This window comes from Rhinolophus ferrumequinum, chromosome 4 (genome assembly GCF_004115265.2).
Source record: "Rhinolophus ferrumequinum isolate MPI-CBG mRhiFer1 chromosome 4, mRhiFer1_v1.p, whole genome shotgun sequence".
NCBI lineage: Eukaryota > Metazoa > Chordata > Mammalia > Chiroptera > Rhinolophidae > Rhinolophus > Rhinolophus ferrumequinum.
Genome location: NC_046287.1, coordinates 1,730,008 through 1,752,365, shown reverse-complemented (window position 1 = coordinate 1,752,365; position 22,358 = coordinate 1,730,008). Strand labels below are relative to the sequence as shown.

The following is a 22,358-nucleotide window of genomic DNA, read 5'->3' as shown; positions in this document are numbered from 1 at the left end:
TCAGTGTCCATGACATTATAATTCACAACTTACGAACTGAGTAATTCTTTGGTTAATAACATGTTGTGAAAGGTGAATGAACATAATGGACATCACTGCCCTAGAGGAGGTCATATTTTTTAAAGTTATCAAAGTGTTTGTCTTAAGGACCCAGGCCCAGGAGGGCAGCAGCATGCGCATGTGCCAGGGAAGGGGGCGCCACCTGCTGAGCACAAGCAGCCAAGAGGAAAATCGTCCCTGCAGGCCTGGCCCACCTTGGTCACCTGTATGTACACATATGTGCTATGGACAGACGGGGCACGTTACAGCAGGGAAAGAGGGCGGCATGGAGGGGCAGGCCCACGTGTGAGGGTCACGTGCCCTGGTTTCACAAGGCACCGCCCACAGGGCAAGCGGGGTGAGCAGGGGAGAGTGTTCACAAAAGGAAAACAGAGTCTCTGTTTCTCCCTGGTTTTTTCATTCAGTTTTGCTTTTAAGGCAGTAATTCTGCTCTGTGCTAAATGAAGCAAAGGCCTTGGAATAGCTCTGCCCAGCATGGGGTCAGCGATTCTCAAAGGTGGGATGGGATCTGAAGATGTGGATGCGATGGGTGCGGTCGTGTGAGCCAGGCGTTAGGGGCTGAATGGGAGATACACACCCCCCCCATAGTCCAGCGGGCTCTAGACGGCCACATGCTAATTACGCAAAGGACCCTAGTGGTTGGGAGCAGAGAGTCCCATGACTGAGGACCCTGGGGCTCTGGCCCTGGAGAGGCGGCTATGGCAGTGAGTGAGTCTCCCTGAACAGACGAGACAGCCAGACTCAGACACACAGAGAACAGTGATGGTTGCCAGAGGGAGGGTGATGGGGGAAAGGGGACTCAGATCTCGAGGTGCCGACTGCTAGTTATAAATACATGAGTCCCAACGATGTAAAGTCCAGCACTGGGAATGTAGTCCACAGTAGCCTAACAACTTTTATGGTGACAGGTGGCTCCTGGATTGCGGAGATTCCTTCATAAGGTATAGAAGTGTTGACTCATGCACCGTACACCCGAAACTCACATACATATTATATGTCGATTATATTTTAATACAAAAAGTAAAAGATGAAGATAGCCTGGTTTCAAAAAGAAATCAAAAGCATCTGGAAGAAAAGGCGAAAAGAAACCTTGTGTCTTAAGATCTAAATACATGAAAATAGCATGACTATTCCTAGCTCTTTTGAATAGATGTAGTTATGCTTCAGAATAATTTGTGTGAGATTAAATTTAATTAAGGCACGAGGTTTGCCTTCTAAATGTGAAGTTACAATATCCTTCTAAAGGACAGAATATGAAGTTACAAATTTAGGGAAGAGGCAAGTAAGTGGTGGTAGGTTTCCCTGACGTGTGATTATTTCGAATTTTTCTGTCCCTGCTAGGAATGATTTCTGGGGCTTAGTGATTATAGGGCATTTTGCAGACTCTGAAAAAACTTGACTGCGTAGCTTTCAACCCCACACCAGGTTTGTGAAAACTCTTCAGTAAATTGGCTCTAAATCTGTTCGTAGTCTTCTTTAGTCTCTGCCACTTCTCCCCTGTAATATCTGTCCTCTGATTGCTCCAATCTCCCTTCCACGTATGTAGCTCAGAACACCTTCCCCCTTCCTGTTCTCAAATGCCCGACCACGTGTTCAGCTGCATGTGACATATTTGCAGCTGGGGAAGGAAGGTGTCTCCGACTGAATTCAGAGTCACAGCTATGACTTTCTTCTTTCCCTGTGCTGAGTCTGGCCCAGCATAGCTGGGCCTATCTGTGCCCATGACATGACCATAACCCCAGGTGCTTTCCCTCCCCTGAGCCTTACCTTGTTTCCAGCACTTGGTTCTTACAAGAATCGAACTCGGTGGCGTCCCCTAGCTTCCCACACCCAGGTTTGAAACTCCGCGGGGAGGAGAATTGGGAATCCCAGCCTCTAAGTTCCTGGTGTGGTGTCCAGGCTCTTGGCGTGTCGAACAAAGAATTGAAGGAGGCACAGATGTAAAGTGATGAGAGGAAAGTTTATTAGAACAGATAGTACACTCCAAAGAATTAGCAGCGGGCCGAACACTGCGAAAAGTGGCTCAAGGCTCAGGGCTCAAGGTGGCATTATTATTAGGAGAGAAAGTACACTCCAAAGGGTTTGGAGCTGCCCCGAGCACAGGCAAGGCCCAAGAGGGGCCTCAAGGATCAAGGCTCCAGAGGCAGTGGCTCACAGAAGCCTCGGGGTTTTCTCTTTTTTCTCTGGGGTGGGCTGTTCCTCTCCAGGCTTGACCTCCTGATTGACACCTGTGACTGATAAGGGGCCATTACCTCACCCTCTTAGACTGCGCATGTCCCTTCCCAGAGTTCAGTCTGTTATAATGATATTAATGAACTTCTGGGCATATGTATGACATTATAATGACAATATAATGAGGCTAGGGAGAGCTGGAGGTCGTGGTGGGCTCTACAGTGGTTAATGCTTAGGGCAGAGAAGGGAAGAATTCGGGAGGTCTCCAGGCGGTCCTCCCATTGATTGTGTTGGACGTGCAGGGAATGCAGAGACCTAATTACCTGTTTCTAACTGCCTGCCTTGTTTCTCCTGAGAGGTGTGATCCCCACTTTGAGGGATAGGAGGTCTCTTCTGTATCTGCTTCAAGCTGAGAAGGGGGTAGAGCTGTCCCTACCTAATGGGGATTCACGAAACTCTCACCCTATCTGTTCTTAAATAAAAAGAGGGAGTCTCATGTCTGCCTTGTTCGGGGTGAACTGGGAGTCTCACTGGGATATAACTTGTGTCCTGACGGCCCCTAATGAGGAAAGACAGATGCTAGTTAATAAATTAAAGCGCTGGGTACAAAACAGGACTCAAAGAGCAATTATCTTAACCTTACCCAGGGGTTAGGTATGGACTGCCTGGAGCAGTGTTAAAACCCATTTGGTCTCTGGGATGGCGTTTGTTTATCCAAGAGTTAGGTCTGGAGTGGCCTGGGGAGTGTTGGGCTACAGTGATTACAATTAACAAGCTAAGTCACAGGCGTTTATCTGAAGCAGGGATGAGAGACATTCTGTGATTCAGGCTAGGAGTAATCTTCCGTTTAGGATTTAGAAACTGATTGGAAGAGTGATTAAAACCAGGGGCTAAGAAACTAGGGAAAAAGAGACTTACAATTTCTATAGTAAGGGGACTTAAAACTTTTACAGTGAGGGCCTCTCCTGTGTCACTTCCAGTGACAGAAGTCGGCTTGTCTCATGAAGTGACGCCAGGACTGCTGACTGGAAGTGCTTGTGAGGGCCATGGGGGGAGTGGGGACGCTGGGCTGCTCCTGTCTCAGCTGTGAGTGGAGCTGCTCTCTCAGTTACTGCTGGTGTGAATTTGCACCAGTTACTAAAATGTTCTTAAAACCCCACTTCCTTATCTTTAAAATAAATACAATAGAATATCCTTCTCCCCCGGCTCTTCTGAATTAATGCAAATGCCTGACACGGAGAAGGCATTGTTAACTGTTAACCGCTTTTAGTAGCTGAACCGTACTCACTAATGATGTTATGCTGTTTTCTTTCCTTTTCACACAGTTGAGTTGCTGTTTCTTGTGTGTTGCTTTGGCGTGAGCCCAATTAGCTCGGAATTTGTCTCTATTGTTTTGAAAATTTCTAAAGGCCTAGTTAATAGATATGCAACTCAGTTTTCCCTGCTTTACCAATTACCTTTTATATTTACAAACCTCTGCACTAGTATTGCACAGCAGCTGGTCCTAAATGACCTGGCCTTAGGACCAGCTAGAAGCTACAGAGGGTATAAAAGATTCTTTAGAATATTCCCTGAATTCTAAAACTATTATCTCTTTTGCCATATGTTATTTTTACACACGGAAGATGCAAAATAGAGCAATTACCACTCACAAGTTCTGTCACCCAAAAAAAAACGAGGATTTAACTCTCTGAAATCACGGTCTTATTACTATTCAAAGTTTTGTAAAAGCCCAAAGTCAAAAATCCTTTTACTGACACTTTTCGATGTGTAATGACAGTCGGATAAGAACGTATGTACTGTGTCAATTCCTCCAAAGATGGGTGTTCAGATTAGTTTTCTTGTTGTAAAAACCCATTTTCTGCAGTATCCCATGAGATAATAAAAGGATAACTCGGTTATGCTCATTATTTTAATCCCCTCATTTTGGCTTGAAGATGTCAAATTGGACAGAATTCGTGGAAAATTCGATAGCTAAATAATTCCATCTTAAAGCAGATTAGAGTCCGGCTCTGTTCTATCTCCTGATGTGTATGGGGACGTTTGATATGTGGCCGGATACTTTATCCTGCTTCAAATGCTAATTTTGTTCATAATATTGCACTTGCCATAATTCCATTCCCATTTCAAGTTTAATTCCAAATCAGTGAAAAGCCCCTACTTTTGAGATTTTGCCATCTTTCTTTCTCTTTCTTTCTTTTTCTTTTTTTTTTTTTTAGCGGCTTTCTGTCTTTCATTCCTTTCTGAAATGTGTCATTCTCTGCATTTCAAAGTGTAATCTGAATAAATACATCTGAAGTCTGCATACATCCGTGGGAAATGAGCACGTAAAGCTATTTCCCTGCTATTTGACTTTATACCCCAAAAGTGAAAAATGTTTTAAGTGTTCTGACCTTGTCCTAGTGTCACATTCTATCTGGTACTTTTTGGACATAAGTAAAAATGTCAGTAATTCAGTAGTTGTTTTGGTTGTTTTCGTGTCCCTTCTGCATTCTACCCCATGGGGACAAGTGTGAGGGATATTCAGGAAACTGCTGACCCCAGGGGTTTAGTGCACTGACACACTCACACACACACTCACACAAGCTTTGTTAGTACAGTTAATTAATAACAGAACTTTTTAAATCAGATTTGTGGACCATGCTACAAAAATAAAACTATTTTTAATTCAGCCATTGGTGAGGAAATAAATCGATACTGCTGTGTAGCTTTCTAAATGGTGGAGTAGCTCACTGTCACCTCAGTGTGGAGGGGACAGTTCAGAACTGAGGGACAAAGAGAACCACTAGTCTGCCCTTCCTTTCTCCTTTCTTCCCTCTTTTCCTCCTTTCCTCCTCTCTCTCTCCCTCTCCCTCCTACCATCCCTCTCTCCTGCTTCCATATTTCCTTTGACCACCCATATTCCCTGGAATTTAGAGGATGATCAATAAGTCATTGATGGTCCTTCAATGAAGAGAAGTATTTGACATTTTTAAATATTTACAGACTTGTTCCATATTGGTCGTATATTGTACCTGATGTTGGAATGGCCAAGACAACTTCAGACTGGGACATGCCGTCCTTGGCTGCTGCCGTGCCACAGTGCGCACATGTGGACGATGTGCGTGGATTTCATTACTCATTCTACGATGAGTCTAGATGTTGGCTGATTTGTTATAGGTCTTTCGGCACCAGCTTTTTCTTCTGCTCTTTGCTTCCCCGGCCACTTGCTAAAGGATCCCACGTTCTACTTCCTTACATTCTTCTTCCAAACTAGGCTGAACAAACTTAATACCAGGAGGTTTTCTCTCGGAAGAATTGGAGTATTGTTGTCATCATGAGATTACCCGCTCTGGTCTAGCACATTTACATGCTAAGCCACAAAAAGTGAAGGCTTTGCCCATCAGAGGTTGGTGGAAACATGACTGTGCCCCTCCCAGGCTGCAGGGGCCATAACACGTAGCATTTCTGAGCACCAGTTTACTCACCTGAAAACGACAGTGATGATAATGACCTTGCTAGGGAATTGGGAGAAGCGAATTAGTTGGTGAGTTGGATCCCAGCTTGGCAGTTGGCCTTACACAATGCCCACCTACAGAGGGTGTCCTTTACTCTGCTGCTCCTCCTCACAGAATTTTCTCCATAATTGATGAAATTAGTTGTTTCAGATGAGTTTCAATTTTATGGAGTACCTTTAGGTTTTCTGTTTTCCCTACAACCTTGTACATGAGGTTTTCTTCTTCCTTTTTTGCCTTGGCTTTTGATAACTCGATTTTCCATCAATACCTAAGTAGATATGTTTGCTTTACATTTTCTCTGCATTTATACTTCAGTAAGGTAAACCTTTAAGCATTATCATTAGTTTCCCAAACCTAGGAAATATGTATCAAATAGATTAGATGGAAAGTAAAAATAAAGCTTTTCCTATCTGTCAAGAGCACAAAGTCAAGCTTCTCTGCTATGTTGGGAGAATAATCTGTAACAGCTATTAAAATTCTCACTTTAGGCTTTACAAAACCAAATTAATTGCATGGATTTATGCGAATGTGGATGCCTTTGGAATTCTATCTAAGCTATTGAAGTGAATTAAAATATATCAGACACAGTAGTTGAATAAATTTTCAATGCTACAGCAGAGGACTGCATGTCTCTGCGCCTTTCTGCTAAATGATCAGCTGTGGCTTACCTTGCCCAGATCACTGTGACACCACTGACACGACCGTTTGGACAGTCGTTTGGCATGTTGGCCTGTGCCGGGCTCTTAAACTGAATTGTGAGACTTATCTTGGGGTTTCTTGCAAACATCAGCAACTCGTTTCTATGCAGAATACAATCGAAAGAATCACTTGCTAAACTAACAAATCTCTGGGCAGTGGTCTCACCATTTAACAGCCACGTTTCAAGTTTGTTCCATTTACGTTTAGACATCTGTTGGCTCCTCCCTTGATAAAGCTGTAATTTAACTTATGGATGATTTGACAGGCAATTACGTAGAACCTTGTGTTTATAGTTGTAATAATTGTAACAGCAGCTGGACAAAATCATGGCCACATGTGTGAGTACCAGTCACCATTCTAAGAATCATCCCTGTATGTCGCTGTAATACAACGCTGATAATATTCACACTTTACAAGTAAGTTGACTCGGGACATTAATTACATGGATAAAGGCCACACAGCTTGTAGGCAGAGGTGAAACTGAACCCAGGTCTGTTGTAACCCAAATTGTGTGTTCTCCTGCACAATTACTGTCCTGCTTCCTAGAGAGAGATCATCTGGGGAGACTCATCAAACTATAATCACTTTTGATAAACGCTGATTTTATAAATTTGATACTGACTTTCATTTCTTTTGCATATTTTTTCATAGGTGCACATATTCAATTTCTGAATTTTTCTACTGAAGCTAATCATGACTACCTGGAAATCCAGAACGGACCTCACCACACCAGCCCTATGATCGGGCAGTTTAGTGGCAGCGATGTCCCGTCCGCATTGCTGAGCACAACGCACGAAACCCTCATCCACTTTTACAGCGACCATTCACAAAACCGGCAAGGATTTAAGCTTGCTTACCAAGGTAAGGAATCAAAAAATCAAACATACTTCTTACATTTAAATTGTATCGAAATGTGAACCTCCCTAATTGGCTAAAAACTTCTGCAGTGGGAATAACTTTGGTGGAATTCTGTTTGCTGATCAGAAGTGGAGTCCTCGCTTTCTTTGTCCACAGGAGTGGGGATACACAGGGCGTGGTCAGCTCCGCTGCTCCCCCGCCCCTCCCCCACCTCCTGTGGCCCTCTCCCCTGCTCCCAGGGTCCTGGCACTTCCTCTCTCCCTCCCAGGCCCCCGCACTTCCTTTCTCTTGCTCCCTGGTGGCTATTATCCTGTGCCTTCCAAGCCACCTGGCTTCATCATCACATAGACTCTCATTTGTCACTGTGTCTTCTGAGGCACTTGTAGGCGGTCCTTTTGGGACCACAGTGTCGGGAGTCCATTCCTAATGGAAGTGTGTCTGGCAGTGTTGCTTATGTACTTACGCCTTGTCTCAGCCTAAAACAGTGGCGATATGTACTCTTCAAGTCATGTTCAAATTATGCCAGAAAAGTAATTCAGTGAATGAATTTTATCCTTTTTTAAACCATGAACAGATCTCTAGGAAACGTTTGACTCAACCATTATCATAGTGTTTTTGACGTGTAAAAAAGTTCAAAATTTTCATTTGTAAGAAAAGTGATTTAGCTGGTCTTTTCTTGAGTATTGTTAAATCAAACTTAAAACGTCAAAAGGTAGGGCCTTACTTTTTTTTTTACCATGGCTAAATCATTTGTTTCCCTTCAATTCATAGTCTGCTTTCAAAAATAGAGCTTTAATATGTAATTAGTGGAAGAGCATAGTATTCTGAGTTGAACTTCTAGACATCGTTACCTAAATTGTTACTATAAATTTAGATTTTCAGAATTTGGGTCTCTTAAATAGGAATCCAGATAGGAGGGAAAAGGGAAGGACATAAAGGCTGGCCCAGCGGGTGATGTGACAGGAGACATGGCCAGAATTTCTCTCTGCACACACTGTGCCTTTCGTTCCCCCATCCCCTGCCCCTCCCTCTCAGCAAACAGTGTCACTTCCTCCCTGAAGGGCACTCCGTCCACACACAGACAAGTACATCCAGGGACAGCTTCCCCAACACATCTGTCTGCACGTGGCTCAGCCTGGGCCTGCCAGCCTTTTCTCCTTTCAGAATGGAAGGTTGCGTCTTCTGCTGAAAGCCAGTCCATTCCATGCTCTAGGCTCTGGTGACATTTCTTTCCACTCCGTCAGGCATCGTGGCAGGAATTGCCTTCTCTTTGTTGCATCTCCAGCTGCTACTTCTCTACTAGACCTTACCGCGTAGTGTTTCAAGTCATATACAGAAACCCTCTCTCTCTCTCTCTCTCTCTTTCTTTCTCTCTCTCTCTCTCTCTCTCTCTCACACACACACACACACACACACACCGCTATTTATATGCAAGATTAATGTACCTTTGACCCTTATCATCTATCTTCAGCTTCCACTTTTTAAGAAACATTGTGGAGGAATTATCTCCACCGACAGTCTCAGTTGCTACCCCTCCCTCACTTCTCTTCCTCCCTCTTAGCTTTGGCACACCCTTCAGTGGATACAGCCTCCATTTCAGAGTCTGTCCTGTCACCAAATGACCTGTGCCCGCCCCACGTCTCATGTGTCTTCGTAGCTTTCAGGACCACTGTCGCTCCTTCTGGCTCAACAACCTTTCGCCTTGGCTTCGGAACAACAGGGTCTCTGGGTTATGCGGCTGCCTCACTGAGAACACTTACCATTAGTCACTCAGTTAATCACTTGGGACGCCATTTGTCTGTGGTATCCGGTCGTATTCTCCGACTACCCCGACTAGGTTGGCTCTCCCCATTGGGGAATGGTTTGGGCCTGATTGCCTGAGAAGGGGGAAGAGGATTCTGCACAGATTGTACGACTGAAGATTTTCTGGATTTTTTTGCACCTGCATCTAGCTTTACACAGGATCAGTTGTGTTCCCAGAGGGTGTTGTTTAAATATGTAAATCTTCCTTAAGGTGTTTATTCAAAATTCAGGTTTTAAAAATGAATACAAGCTAAGGGCTGGAGGGTTTTTAAGAGCTGGGGTCAGGGTAAGGGTTCCGTCTGAGTCTACAAAGCTAGAGAGCCTCTCATCTCCAGGAAGGGAGGAAAGTAGATTTCCCAGTTGGAGTCCATTAAAGCCCAGCTCCTGCCCTCCCACAGGACCTCTGGGTCAGAACATTCTATCCTGATGACTGCATTTCAGAGAGATGGCTCCCAGGTCCTTCAGAAAGACAATCCTAGGCTGTAAAACTGGCAAGAGCCTTTTTAAAAGATTTACATCTCAAAGGGTCAGAGAAAAAATTGACAAGGACGAGTTTTCTAAGATAAATGCTCTAAGAAAAGGCAGTGAGCAGCTCAGAGTCTGGAGCAGCCTGGCCGGGCTGTCTTGCTCAAAAACCTCAGTCATCATGAGAGGTCCAGGGGTGACTTTTGCCAGCACTGGGTACTGGCCAGCTGATGGCAAAGCCAACCATTTTGTGACTCTTTTTGCCTTTTCCTCTTGTTGACGTAAGAAACGTCCAAACCTGTAGAGAATTCTAAGAGTTGATTTGAGCCAAACTGATGACAGTTGCCAGGAAGCAAAATCTCAATGGATTGAGAAAATGCTCTGGAGAACAGCAGTTTTGCAGTTAATTTTATGCATTAGAATCAAAGAAGGAGACGTAAGGAGGGATACATGAAATCCATTGGTGGTAGATGAAGGGGTGGGAGAGAGCAAAGCGGGGAAACATCTGTGATTGGATAAAAAGTAACATGGAGAGACATACTTTTACATTGGTGGGTACAGGATAGTTAATAACTATCACAGCACAGAGATGGTATTCGGGGAACAAGATCACATTGAGGGGTCCTGCTGTCTATGCCCGGGTGTGGTGGGTGTGCCCCGAGGGGATGCGAGAAGAGAATTACTCTGACATTTCAAAGGTATGTTATTCTTATCTTAGCTGCAAAAGGTCAATAGACAGACTCACTTCAGGTAAAGACTGACCTTTGTTAGGGAAGCTGCAGGCCAAGGACGTGACTACCCACCGTGACCCGCTACTAGTTAGGGATTTTAATGTTCGGACCATCCTGGGTGGTTACTTTCGATGTCTGGGTTTGTGCTGGCCACCCCTGAGCTCGCCAGGTGTAGTATGTGGCCCCTTTCTCCTCCACACTCTTGTCACCAGGTGGTCCAAGGACGACTGTCACACCTGCACTGTCAGTTCTACAATCAGACTACAAGTGGGGGAGGGGAGAGCTTCCTCTGGAGTCCCATCCATGCAGATCACTCACGTTTCCCCGGAAGAAACCCACTGTGTAACCATCCTTGGCTGAAACAATCTAGGAAATGTAATTCGTTTTCAATCAGGCCCACTCATCTCCCAAAGGAAATGAGGGCTGGGCCTCTGTTCCTGAGGATGAAGGAAGGGTACTATGCATAGCAGAGTGCAGGAGCGATGCAAACTGTCCTGCGCACCACATTACCATTCCACCCCTCCTCTGAAGGCCAACTTTACATCCGAAGTCTTTCCTGGTACAAATTGTCAGTGATAAGACAAAGAACTCAGTCACATTGCAGACTTCTGGATTCAATTTGAAATCAAGTCCAGATATTTGGAATATTTCCAAGGGAAAGAGTCCCAATTCATTTGAAAGATGTGTAGGGGAGGGAAATTTTTCCTCTACCTTTGTGGGTTCTTTTGGCTGGTCTGTTAATAAATTAACATAAGGGAGATTAACGGGAGAAAAATAAATTTAATTATGGATGTACAGGGCCCCATAAGAATATGAGACCACAGGCAGTCAGGCAATTGAGGCTTATGTGCCACCCTGAGCTAAGGAGAAGGGGCTTCTAGAGGGAGGATGGAATGCAGAAAACCATAAGAAGAGCAGGTGTTTGGTAATTAATTAGACGTTTGTGCCACCATACAGGTAGGTCATTCAGACAAAAAGTCATCTCTGGCAATAGCTCTCTTTCTGGGCCAGGCCCTCCATCTAAATTTGTTTAGGTAGTTAAAGGAGAGGTAAAATTTTTTCTTGAGTCTGCTGGGTCTTGATTGCCTTCTGCTCCAAATAGTCCACACACCAGAGTGACACATTCTGGGGAGACTTGTTCTGAAACCCTTTAAAAATAGACATACAACCACAGAGTTTTACATGTGGGAAAACAAACTCCTAGTAATCATACTTCTGATATGAAATATGTCTCAAACAACAACAGCAACAACAAAAACTACAATATTTTGGGTTGCTTTCTTTTCATTGTGGAATTTCAGTCACTCCTGTTGCTTGTTTTGCCATGCTACATTTATGATATGTATACATAGGAAGGATTATTTGCTGAAATGGTACATCTCTCAAGTAACTGTCTAGGTCTGATAAGTTCAAACTACCAAAAGATACGGATTAGAGTCAAATCAGCTTACAATTCGAACACACCCTTCTTTTATTAGGTTGGTGCAAAAGTAATTGTGGTTTTTGCAATTTTTTTATTTAAACTTTTAAACTGTAATTACTTTTGCACCAACCTAATATTTTGTCACCATCTGGCTGTGTGTTCAACTTAAAATTTGAATAATATTTTTTCTAAATTCTATGCTTCTCTTTCATATTTCTGTAACCTGGTTCCCACCCCTTCCCTATTCTTACTGAAGTGTGTTTGTTAAAGTATGAACATTTTACTCAGATCACCATTTTAGACTTAGTTTATCCATTGTATGCTCCATAGTTTAATTGGCATAATCTCAGTTTCTGAGTCAATAAAAAACATACATAATTATACATCTTAGACCATAAGCTGCCAAGTAAGTGGTCTGTCTCAGCTGACTCTGAGAGCATTGAGAAGTTGCCCTTATTTTGAATATCTTAATACTGTATTCAAAATTTGACCTTTTTTTCTTCTTGACATTGCAAAAGTCAAAAATCCCCATCAGGCGATCACATTGTAAGGTATCTAAATGTCTAATCACTGTCGTACACCTGAAACGAATATAATATTGTACTAAAACTGTAATTGGAAAATAAATTATTTTTAAAAAGAGTTTACAATTTTTAAGACTATAATACATCTCAATAACAATATGAGGTTGAAAATATATTCCCATGAGAGTATTGTTTGCCTGTTTGCCGTGTATTTTTATTGTTGTTGATGATGTTTTGCCTTGCAGATTTATTATTATTATTAGTTTCAGGTGTACAAAGCAACATACTAGTTAGACATTTACACCCCTCACAAAGGGATAACCCCCCTCCCCCAAGTTCTACCCCTCTGACATCGTATATAGCTGTTAGAATTCCATTGACTCTATTCCTTATGCTGTACTCCACATCCCGTTTATATATATATATATATATATATATATATATATATATATATATATATATATATCTCCCCAAAAAATGTATATACATTTGAAGAAAGGAAAAAACTATTAAAGTTGTAATATATACCAATAACAAAAGGTGACTACAACTCATGTATATACATTTTTTTGCACCCCCGGTATACATTTAATAATTATAGTTGACATTCAGTATTATTCTACTTCAGCTTCAGGTGTACAGTGCAGTGGTCAGGCCTCTACACAGTCTATGATGTGATCCACCTGATAAGTCCAGTGCCCATCTGTAACCTTACATAATCTTTAGCCGTGCAGTTTTTTTGTTTTCTTTGGGTTTTTTTAGCCATGCAGTTTTGAAACTGTATTTTATCTTACATAACTTCTCACCTCCATAATTCAAAAAATTTTTTTGTTTTACTTGTCTTGATATTTTCCAGATAGGCGTATTAAGGCCACGTGTACATAGTTCCAAGAGCTACTAATTAGTTCAATCCGAAAAAAAACACAAAAAGTTTATGTAGGAATCATCTAGACCACAGGTCATAAAGTTACTGTGATTGGCTAGCAAAATATTAACCTTTTTGAAATTGTCAATTTTTGGAATTAGATTTCATATGAAATACCCATACATCCACTTTCCTTTTGTTCTCTTGCACTGACAGAATCTGGAAACATTTGGCCTGCATTCACCTTGGGGACAGTCCCCTGAAGTGTCAGAGTGACAGCGCCTTTCAGAATTAGAATGCATTGACTTCCAAAGTTCCCTTTAGCTCCCTGCCAGCTGTGGTCATGGATGCTGGCATAGGCATTTGGACTTGGGAGTCCTCATTTAGGCCAACCATCTGGTTGGTTCAGTGAATATTTTGTTTACTTGACACCTGACTCTAAATATTCACATTAAAAAAAAAATCCCTAAACAATGTTCTTTGTTATAAGCAATTAATTTGCTATAATTGAGAGATATAAAAATAAATGAAATAAAAAAGAACAATAACCTGAGTTTTAGTGTTAAGGATATCATTCTGACACAGATGATACTTAATTAGATAGTTTGTCAGTGTTTGTCATTTTACAAAATTTATAAATTGGCAAAATGACACAACTCTGATTTGTATGTCACATCAAAATTCCTAGGTTCCACTTGAGATTTATAAGTTAAGCTTATAATTAATAACTCATAAGAAGGTGCATAAATCATGCAGAAAATTCTTGTCATTCTCAGGGATGTCTGTGTTATACCTCTTATTCTTAAACCTTGTCATTTATTTATGGCCACATGAAGGTCAAAAACATTACTAGTAGATGCAGCTGTCTTGAAGTTAAATGACTTATGCAGAACTGGAGAAATGGAAGATGAAGAACTGTGTTGAGTAAAATCAAGTTCATATACTCATTTCTAAGTCAAGAACTAGAAAATGGATGAAGGTATGAAGATATTTATCAACTAATTAGATACTAGTTAGTCAGAAATGTAATGAATATTAGAAAGATGACTACATGACTCCATTGTCTGTCACATCAACACCTATAATTTAAATGCTTGATGCAAATATCACTTGAGGTTGATAGATGTGAATAATAGATATATTCCTAGAGACAAACAAAGGATTCCCTTGTAAAAGATAAAATTCTGTGTGCTATCCTACTCTTGTGAGATTGATATGGGCTTATTCGTACTTAGATTTTTTCATAGTATTTGTATTAGTATTAGATTTTTTCATAGTATTTTTCACAGAAATTTTGGCATATTAAGAATTTTAGTGACTTTCTTTTCTTTTTGATTTTTGTAATTTGACATTTGGAGAAATTGGATATTTATCTTCCTTCCTCTCTTTCTCCTTCCTTCCCTCTTTCTTACATTATAAAGTTTAATTGTTCAATGCTGAAAATTTCAATAATTTTAAGTGCTTCAGCCATAGGAAGTAAAAGTGTCTTCCTTTTTTTCAACATCCCCATTGTTTTTGTCTTTCCTTTTGCTATGTGTGTGAGATACCACTTAAAACACACACACACACACACACACACACACACACACACACACAAAACTAATAGGATCTGTGAAATCTGCTTTTTCATTCATGTAATCAGAAAACTGTTGCATTTTTAGTGAATTGAGTCTATGAGAAAATAGGCTCTGATCAGTAGGCCAGTGTTTTCCCTTTAGACAGAGAAGGAATTGAGCCACCTTCTTTGTGCAATGAGCAACTGAAGAATTCCTCCCAAATGATTGTGTAAGCACACTCACTGGCCCTTATAGACTCAGACATAATGTGTGCAGGAAATTGATGAGCTTCTGAAACAGTCTCTGTTTCTCCTTTCCACGTGGTATTCCGAGCTGACTAAAAGAACAGGGCAGAGCCTCACTTTGTCCTTCCCCACCTGTCTGCGGCCATGGATCAAGCTTTCAACATGAGGCTCTGTAAAGAAGCCTGTTGCACACGAAAATGCTTGAAACCATGGACAGCAAACAGTCCTATTGATTCCTGTCCCACTTAGGGAACGTTTTGTGAGATGGAGAAAGTGCCTATACTGATTGTTCATGGTCTAGACTCTTAGAGACCAGGGTCCGAATCCTAAATGGTGGCCAGTTTCCTCCCTGCAGATGATGTGAGTTTGCTTTTCCTTTATGGGGTTGCTGAAAGTTCAGAGACCTATTTCTCTGAACCCAAAGCCTAGACAATACATGTCAGCTGATGTGTCTCTGGGGTGATAGTGCCTCCAGATGTCCTGTTTAGAGCGGCGGCTTGCTTCTTGCTCAGTCCTAAAGGAAGCAGGTTCTGAGTCTGACGTGGGAGTCCGCCGTCTCAGTGAGTCTAACTGTTGGGTCAAAATCAGAGTTTCTTCAAGATGTAAAAGCTCCTGTGCAAAAGGACGACGGGCACTTTAATCGTTGGTTGGTCCAAGCACAAGGCACAATTGTAGCCACAATTATGAGCGAGCAGTTTGGCCGACCACCCCCAAAAGAGACTTCGGGGAGCCCACAAAACATGCCATCGGCTGCAAGCTCAGCAGTCACACTGGGTGATTCAGCAATAGCTCTCGGATCATGGAGTGCACATAACCCATGGCGAACCCTTAGGCAGACCACCTACCTTAACAGTGCGGACCAGGGTCATCCCTGTTACCAAGGAAGGTGGTGAGCTTCCTAGTCAGTAAAATGAAAGGGCCAGTCTGGGAAACTGGCCAGCTGGCGTGTGTCTAACTCAGAAGTTCTGAGGACTAGCATAGGCTCTTAGGACCCCACATTCATTTTGTAAGTGCTTGAGGGGCGCTTACAAGTTGTGCTCAGTGTAGACATTGATGCAAACTGCAGCCTCTTCCTGCAACAAGGCAGTGAGTCACATGTGTGAGTGTGTGTATGTGCCTGTGTGTGTGTGGTCTGTGTGTGTGTGTGTATGTGTGGTGTGTGTATGTGTGTGTGTGTGTACCTGGTTAAAGGCTGTCTCACGTGATGCTTATCAAGACGTGTTAACCGTGACCTTGTTTAGAACGCACTGTGATAGTTGATGCTTCCTTGAATGTACTGATACCCAGAAGCACAGCTAAACCATGAGTGGAAGGAGTCTGCCAATGACGAAGAGGTGACTTGGGACGTGGTTTGATTGCTGCTTCTCCACGGACACTGGCAATACATTTTTGATAGTTGTTTTTTTTCCTGGGCCTAACCTGCCCCGTTAGGAACTGATAATTTATTACAGCACCTTTTAGTCCACACCTATATTGAGAAAATTCCTCGTAAGAAGCTGTATGTGACTAGATTCCTCCTCTAAATTGCAGACGAACTTCTTATCTGTGAGCTTGACTCTGTCTGTTTATTTCAGCCTATGAACTACAGAACTGCCCAGACCCACCGCCTTTTCAGAACGGGTACATGATCAACTCAGATTACAGCGTGGGACAATCAATATCTTTCGAGTGTTATCCTGGGTACATTTTAATTGGCCACCCAGTCCTCACCTGTCAGCATGGGATCAACAGAAATTGGAACCATCCTTTCCCAAGATGTGATGGTAGGTTAATCGTTCTCCTTGGGAGCAATGTATTTTTTCATGTATATAATGGTGCATTAAATATGAACGTATTCAAGAATTCATTAATTTGTTCAACAAGTATTTATTGGAATATGTTATGTTAAATTCATTCTACGTAGTAGTCAGGAATATATCATATGCCAGCAAGTTCTAAAAAATGAATAAATAGGTCTTGCCCTCAAAAAAATTACAAGAGTAGCAAAATAATAAACACAAATATTTCTTCTGCAAAATCAGATGCAAGCAGACGGTTTTAATGAGTTGCAGGTACAAAAGATGGTATTTCCTTGGGCAATAATTGGGGAAATCTTCATGAGGGGAGCAGTATTTATCTTTACATTGGCCCCATCACATTGTGAGGGTCGAGAGGAAAAGGGTGCTTATTAATTCTACCCTAGATATTTTTATTGCCTAACTTTTCCAATAATCGATTGTATATTGCCTTTGTATTTCAGAAAACTGATTTCATTTTTGTAGTGGGCCTTGTAGCATGCATACTGTTTGCTACTCCGACATGCAGACCCCCCAGGTAGAAGAGATGGGATAAGCAAAGACATAGTAGGGACCGTCTTAGGTAGAATGAGGTAGTGAAGTTCAGTAGGTGATGGCTTTTCCTGACCGTTGGAATCCGGCTGATGGGCAGAGGTGACCGGGCAGTCGAAGTTCATGGAATGCCCCATTCTGAGCAGGGGTCATTTCTTTAAAGCTTCCGTCTGGCTACTTGATATTTATGATAACTTTGAAATTTTTGCAATGTCAAGTTAAAATATATAGACCAAGTACTCTGTTTATGAAGAATGCATATGAAACAGATCGTTACTGCAAACCCAATATTTTACCATTCTTTTTACAGTAGCTTTGAATGAAAAAATAATGAAATTACCAACTGGTGGACGTTTGAAAATGTTAAATACCTCTGTCCCAGGGCAAAAAAGGAAATGGTGTCTAGCTGTGTTTGAATTCCTACTGGAGAAGTAAAACAAAAAAATTTAAAAAAGAGAAGAAAAAGATGGATTTCTTAAATCATATCTTTAATCTGTATTTTCCATTCTGTATTATCATAAAAATAACTATAGAAAACTTTCCTACATTAAAAAATATTTTAGTCTAATACAAATTTAATAATTTAAAATTAATAACAGTGTAATACAAATTGAAAACAGCATTTTAAAATTATTTTATAAAACTAAGACTAAAAGTTGCGTATCAGGTATATTTTATTAAAACACTTAAAAAACCTTTCATACTACTCTTTGTTAAAAATTCATATATTTACGTGTATAAATTACTTTGAATTGTCAGGCTTAAAACCTTTCTTTATTTGTAATTTTGCCTGAATCCTTTGTATTCATATATAAATGGCAGACTTCTTGGCTTAATATGAAAAAATAGAATTAAGTATTTGATTAGATTTCATTGCTTTTTCAAGTCCAGTTTTCCAACGTGGAAATAACTGGTGGCTTAGAATTATTTTGTCAGTGTGAAGATAACAAAATACATCTTTTCTGATGGAGCTTAAAGGTGAGGCTATCTTTTGTAACTACCTCATGACACTACCCAGAGTTGGCCAAACTACCCGGCTCAGGTCCCCAGGCTTCTTGCATGGTGTGAAAGTTTGGAGACGGCCTGCCCAGAGCCACCCTGAGGTGGGACACGTCACTGCAAGGACTCAGGGAACTCACTAAGCTGTTACACTCAAGGCTGTGGTTTATAATAGGGAAAGGACGCGTTAAAATCACCCAAGGTGAAACACGTGTAGGGGTGTCTGGGAAGATGCATGGCTCTCAGAAGTGACGTGTGACCGTGTGCACTGAGCACTGCCCTCCTGGGAGAATCACCTCGGCCCTTTACTGGGGTTCTGCTACGTGGGCGCGACGGATGGATTGTCCTGTGGTTGTTATCAGCATCTAGACCGACTGATACCCTGTGACAACCCAAAGGCACATCCTAAATCATGTGGCTGAATTCTGGGGACCAGTGGGGTGGCCAGCCCTGTGCTGAGACCACGGGGGGCGTCCAGACCTGTGCGGGGACCACCGGGGGTGGCCAGCTCCCACATGAAACAAACACAGTCCTATCAAGTATGCTATAAATTACCTTCCAGAACCCAGGCCAGATGTCAGACCTTTTGGCAAGGTCAAATTACTTACTACACAGATATTTTTATCTCTCTCTTCATATCTATAATGTCATAGAATAAAAAAGCACAATGTAAGATTCATGCAAAATTACATCATAATGTAAATTTTCTAAGCACCACCCAATGTATATTTAATATTCTCCATATTGGATTAAATTCAAAAACAAATAAGCAGAGAGTTTTATTTTAAAACAAAAATTATTTTATCATAAAAGGTTGTATTTCCAAAGAGATGTAATAAAAGGAGTTCTTTTCTCCTGAGGATGACGGTCTGTTCCGATGGCTGTTCGTGTTCACGGAGACACACTTAAGCCCTCACAGGACACAGAGCACTGAATCATCCAGTGTCCTGCTCCGAGATGTCTTGTCTGAATCCAGAGTGGTCTGTCGTTTCAGATTTATGGTTGGCATCCAGGGCAAGTGTACTGAAAAACCACCTTCAAAGGTCCAGCCCTGTAGTCTTCAGAAGAATCTCAGAAAAAAACATCAGTGCTTTGAACAACTTCTGAGCATCTTTATTAAAAATTGAGCAATTCAGACAATTAAGATTCAAGAGTTCTAAATCTTAAGGCATCAATCTTCACGGTATATATCAAACTAGTTTGTATAAATATGCTGAAAAAATATTAGTAAGTTAATTTACATAAGAATCTATTATATAACATTAATATATTCCAAACTTATCTGAAAAGAATCTGGACTAAAAGTATGATATCCTTAAAATAAATAAATGAAAGAATATGCCTGAAAGTGACTTGAGAAATTCAAGACTTTATTAATTTTGCCAGTAACTCATACAGAAGTCTCAGTTTTTAAAAAGTGGGTTATAATTGTTAAAATATGGTTAAGGAGACTGTGATTTATTAATTTACAAAATGTAATTTGATAATTAAGTCTGTACTTACAAGTATAGTTAAAAATTTTAAATATTTTATTGACCCAATTAATCCTTTCTCACTGAAATATTTATGTAGATAGTCTTTTAAGTTTTCTTTTAAATTTAAACACTGTCATCAGATACCTCATTTTAAAATGCATTAGTACATATGGTGGGGAGCTCTGTGGACAGAGGTAATTATTAGGACAACCTGTTATGTTGCAAGAAGTGTGTTAGCAGTTTCTTTTAGACTGACAGGTTTTGTAAGCAGAAAACAATCTGATTGCCTAATTGACATGAGCAATCCAACCAGCCAAAATTATATTACTATGTACATATTTTTAAAATCAGGGTTTACCAAGTTGATTGATAAATACAGAGTAATTATTCCGAAGATTTCAGAATAAACATGACACTATAGAAAATGCAACTCTCTTGTTTAACCTGTATTCATAAATATTATTTTTTAAATAGACATTATCTAACAGTAATTCCTAAGATAGAGTGTACTTTATCTTTCTATCTGAAAACTACTTTAAGGAAATCAGAGTAGCTGAAGGAAAAAAATGGGTCAGAAACGTGTGGTGCTCCACCCATTCTGGCATTAAGCATTCAGGACGTGATTATGGTAATAGTTAAGAGTTTGCAATTCATAGGTATTCATGCCAAATGTGTATTGGTTGTGTAGTACTGCAAATGTTTTCTTCACACTCCAAGTTTAGTCAGAAATCTTAATATAATCCTGGAGAAAACCATCTATAAATTGTCTGTAACCCTTAGTGGATACGTAGGGTTTTTAAAATGTAATTGTTTTAATATCACTTAATATGCTCTGTCTTTTTATCCATCTCTATTCAGAGAAAGCCACATTGGACTGGTTTAAGTGAGAAAAATATAGCCCGATAAAGAGATGTCCCCTTGCCCCCTGAGTTTTCCATGCCTGGCCCCAGATAAAGCAATGGCGTGTCTCCATTTCTTTTGCCCTATTTTGGGGTTTGTTTCATTTTGTTTTGTTTCCCCAATGGGAAGGTAGCTACCATATATAATGTGGTTGTACAACTATAAGATTTAACTTAAAAAGTCAAATGCCAAAGGGAAACTTAGAGTTACAAATCCATACCAAACGATTAATCTCAAATCACTTATAAGGTAGGTATGTCAGCCCGCTGATGCGATGCATTTATTAGTAAAGTGTTTGCTGTTTATTGTCTCACTCATTTTCAGTCCATCCATTATTTGTTGTGTATTGTCATTTGTGATCTGAGCTAGACAATGGCAGTTAATGAAAGGAAATTGTGTATGGGTTGAAGGGCACACAGGGTCCCTGGCTTGGAGCCGCTGACATTCGGATGGTGAAGAACAGCTGGCAGCTAATTACAGCCATGTGATAAGTGAACAGAGCCCAAGGCAAGCAGGAGAGGCTTTACGGGGGCGGACATTTGAGTGAGGTTTGAAGGAAGAGACCGATTCGCCCTGAGAAAAGCATGTGAGCTTTTCATGCAGTGCGAATGAACAAATGTATGAAGCTTGGAAGGGAGAACAAGTGTGACCTGTCCCGGGGCCACCAAATATCTTGTGGTGCCTGCAGGGTGGTTTGGGGCCCATTGTCACAGGTTGTAAGTATGTGGACCCTTTGCTAGCTTATAAATCAAGGTTTGTCTGACTCCAAAGCCCACTGATCAATAATTACGCTATAAAACTTGCAATGTGTTCTCCACAGCCCTTTCGAATTTATCCCAAACTCCAGCCAGATTCAGTCAGTTTTACATGGGTTCATTTCTACCTCCTTTGAAATCAGTATGAACCTGTACAGTTGTATACTGCAGTATGCTACTTCATCACTCATTATTTTGAATTACTGAACTTTTCTTTTGATTTTTTCCATGGATTTTGGCCTATTCATTCCACTTAAATTCTACAGCTTTTGTGGCAAGTCATTAAAAGCCACACAAGATTCATGCTGGTGACAGATACTCATAGCACATCTGTTGGCTTTTGGTTTGATTAAAAAGTCCGCATGCCCATGATTTTGATGTACTATACCACTGTATGAATTAAAGAATACATCTCAGGTTATTCTGCTGATCTCTGGCCTCTTTATTCTTCCATAAATAAAACCATTGCCATGGCAACAGTGAATATCAATTTCTGAAGTAAAACAAAAATGGACTGATTGGGTATTATGATTCTTCCCATAGTTGAAAGCTGGTGAGATATGGAAGTGGTTGAAAAAAATACCACTCACACAGAATTTTATCTCCTTTCTCCAGGTATAGATCTGCGAAGAATTGATAATGCCTTTGTTTCAAGGCAAATAGACGTAAATGCCACTCTTCTGAACAGTTTAAATAGGCTTTAGAGATCTCACGTAGAACAAAAGAAAAAAGTTAAGTCCTATATTTATGCATACTTTCCACATAATCGCTTGATGGGATAGTCCAATGGATTATCACCACAGTACAGGAGACAACGGACTAAGGGTTTTTTCTTTTTAATTATATGGGAATGACTTTATCCTGAAGATATTTTGAATGTTTGGTGAATGTAATAAATGAAACAGATGGCTTAGAAGTGTAATTCTTCTAGGGTTTTAAGACTTTAGGGGAATTATTTGACAAAGTAGTTCATGAGAAGTATCTCACGATTATTTCTTATGAGG

General features: G+C 40.8%; 1 protein-coding gene across 1 annotated transcript in view; it reads left to right on the top strand.

Moving 5' to 3' along the window:
• The window catches only part of CSMD1 (CUB and Sushi multiple domains 1), a 1,609,724-nt gene that overhangs the window by 1,456,459 nt on the left and 130,907 nt on the right, over positions 1-22,358 (top strand). The window contains exons 41-42 of the mRNA XM_033104535.1: positions 7,080-7,289; positions 16,473-16,661. Coding sequence (XP_032960426.1) covers positions 7,080-7,289; positions 16,473-16,661 — 399 coding nt within the window. The remainder of the gene's footprint in view (positions 1-7,079; positions 7,290-16,472; positions 16,662-22,358) is intronic.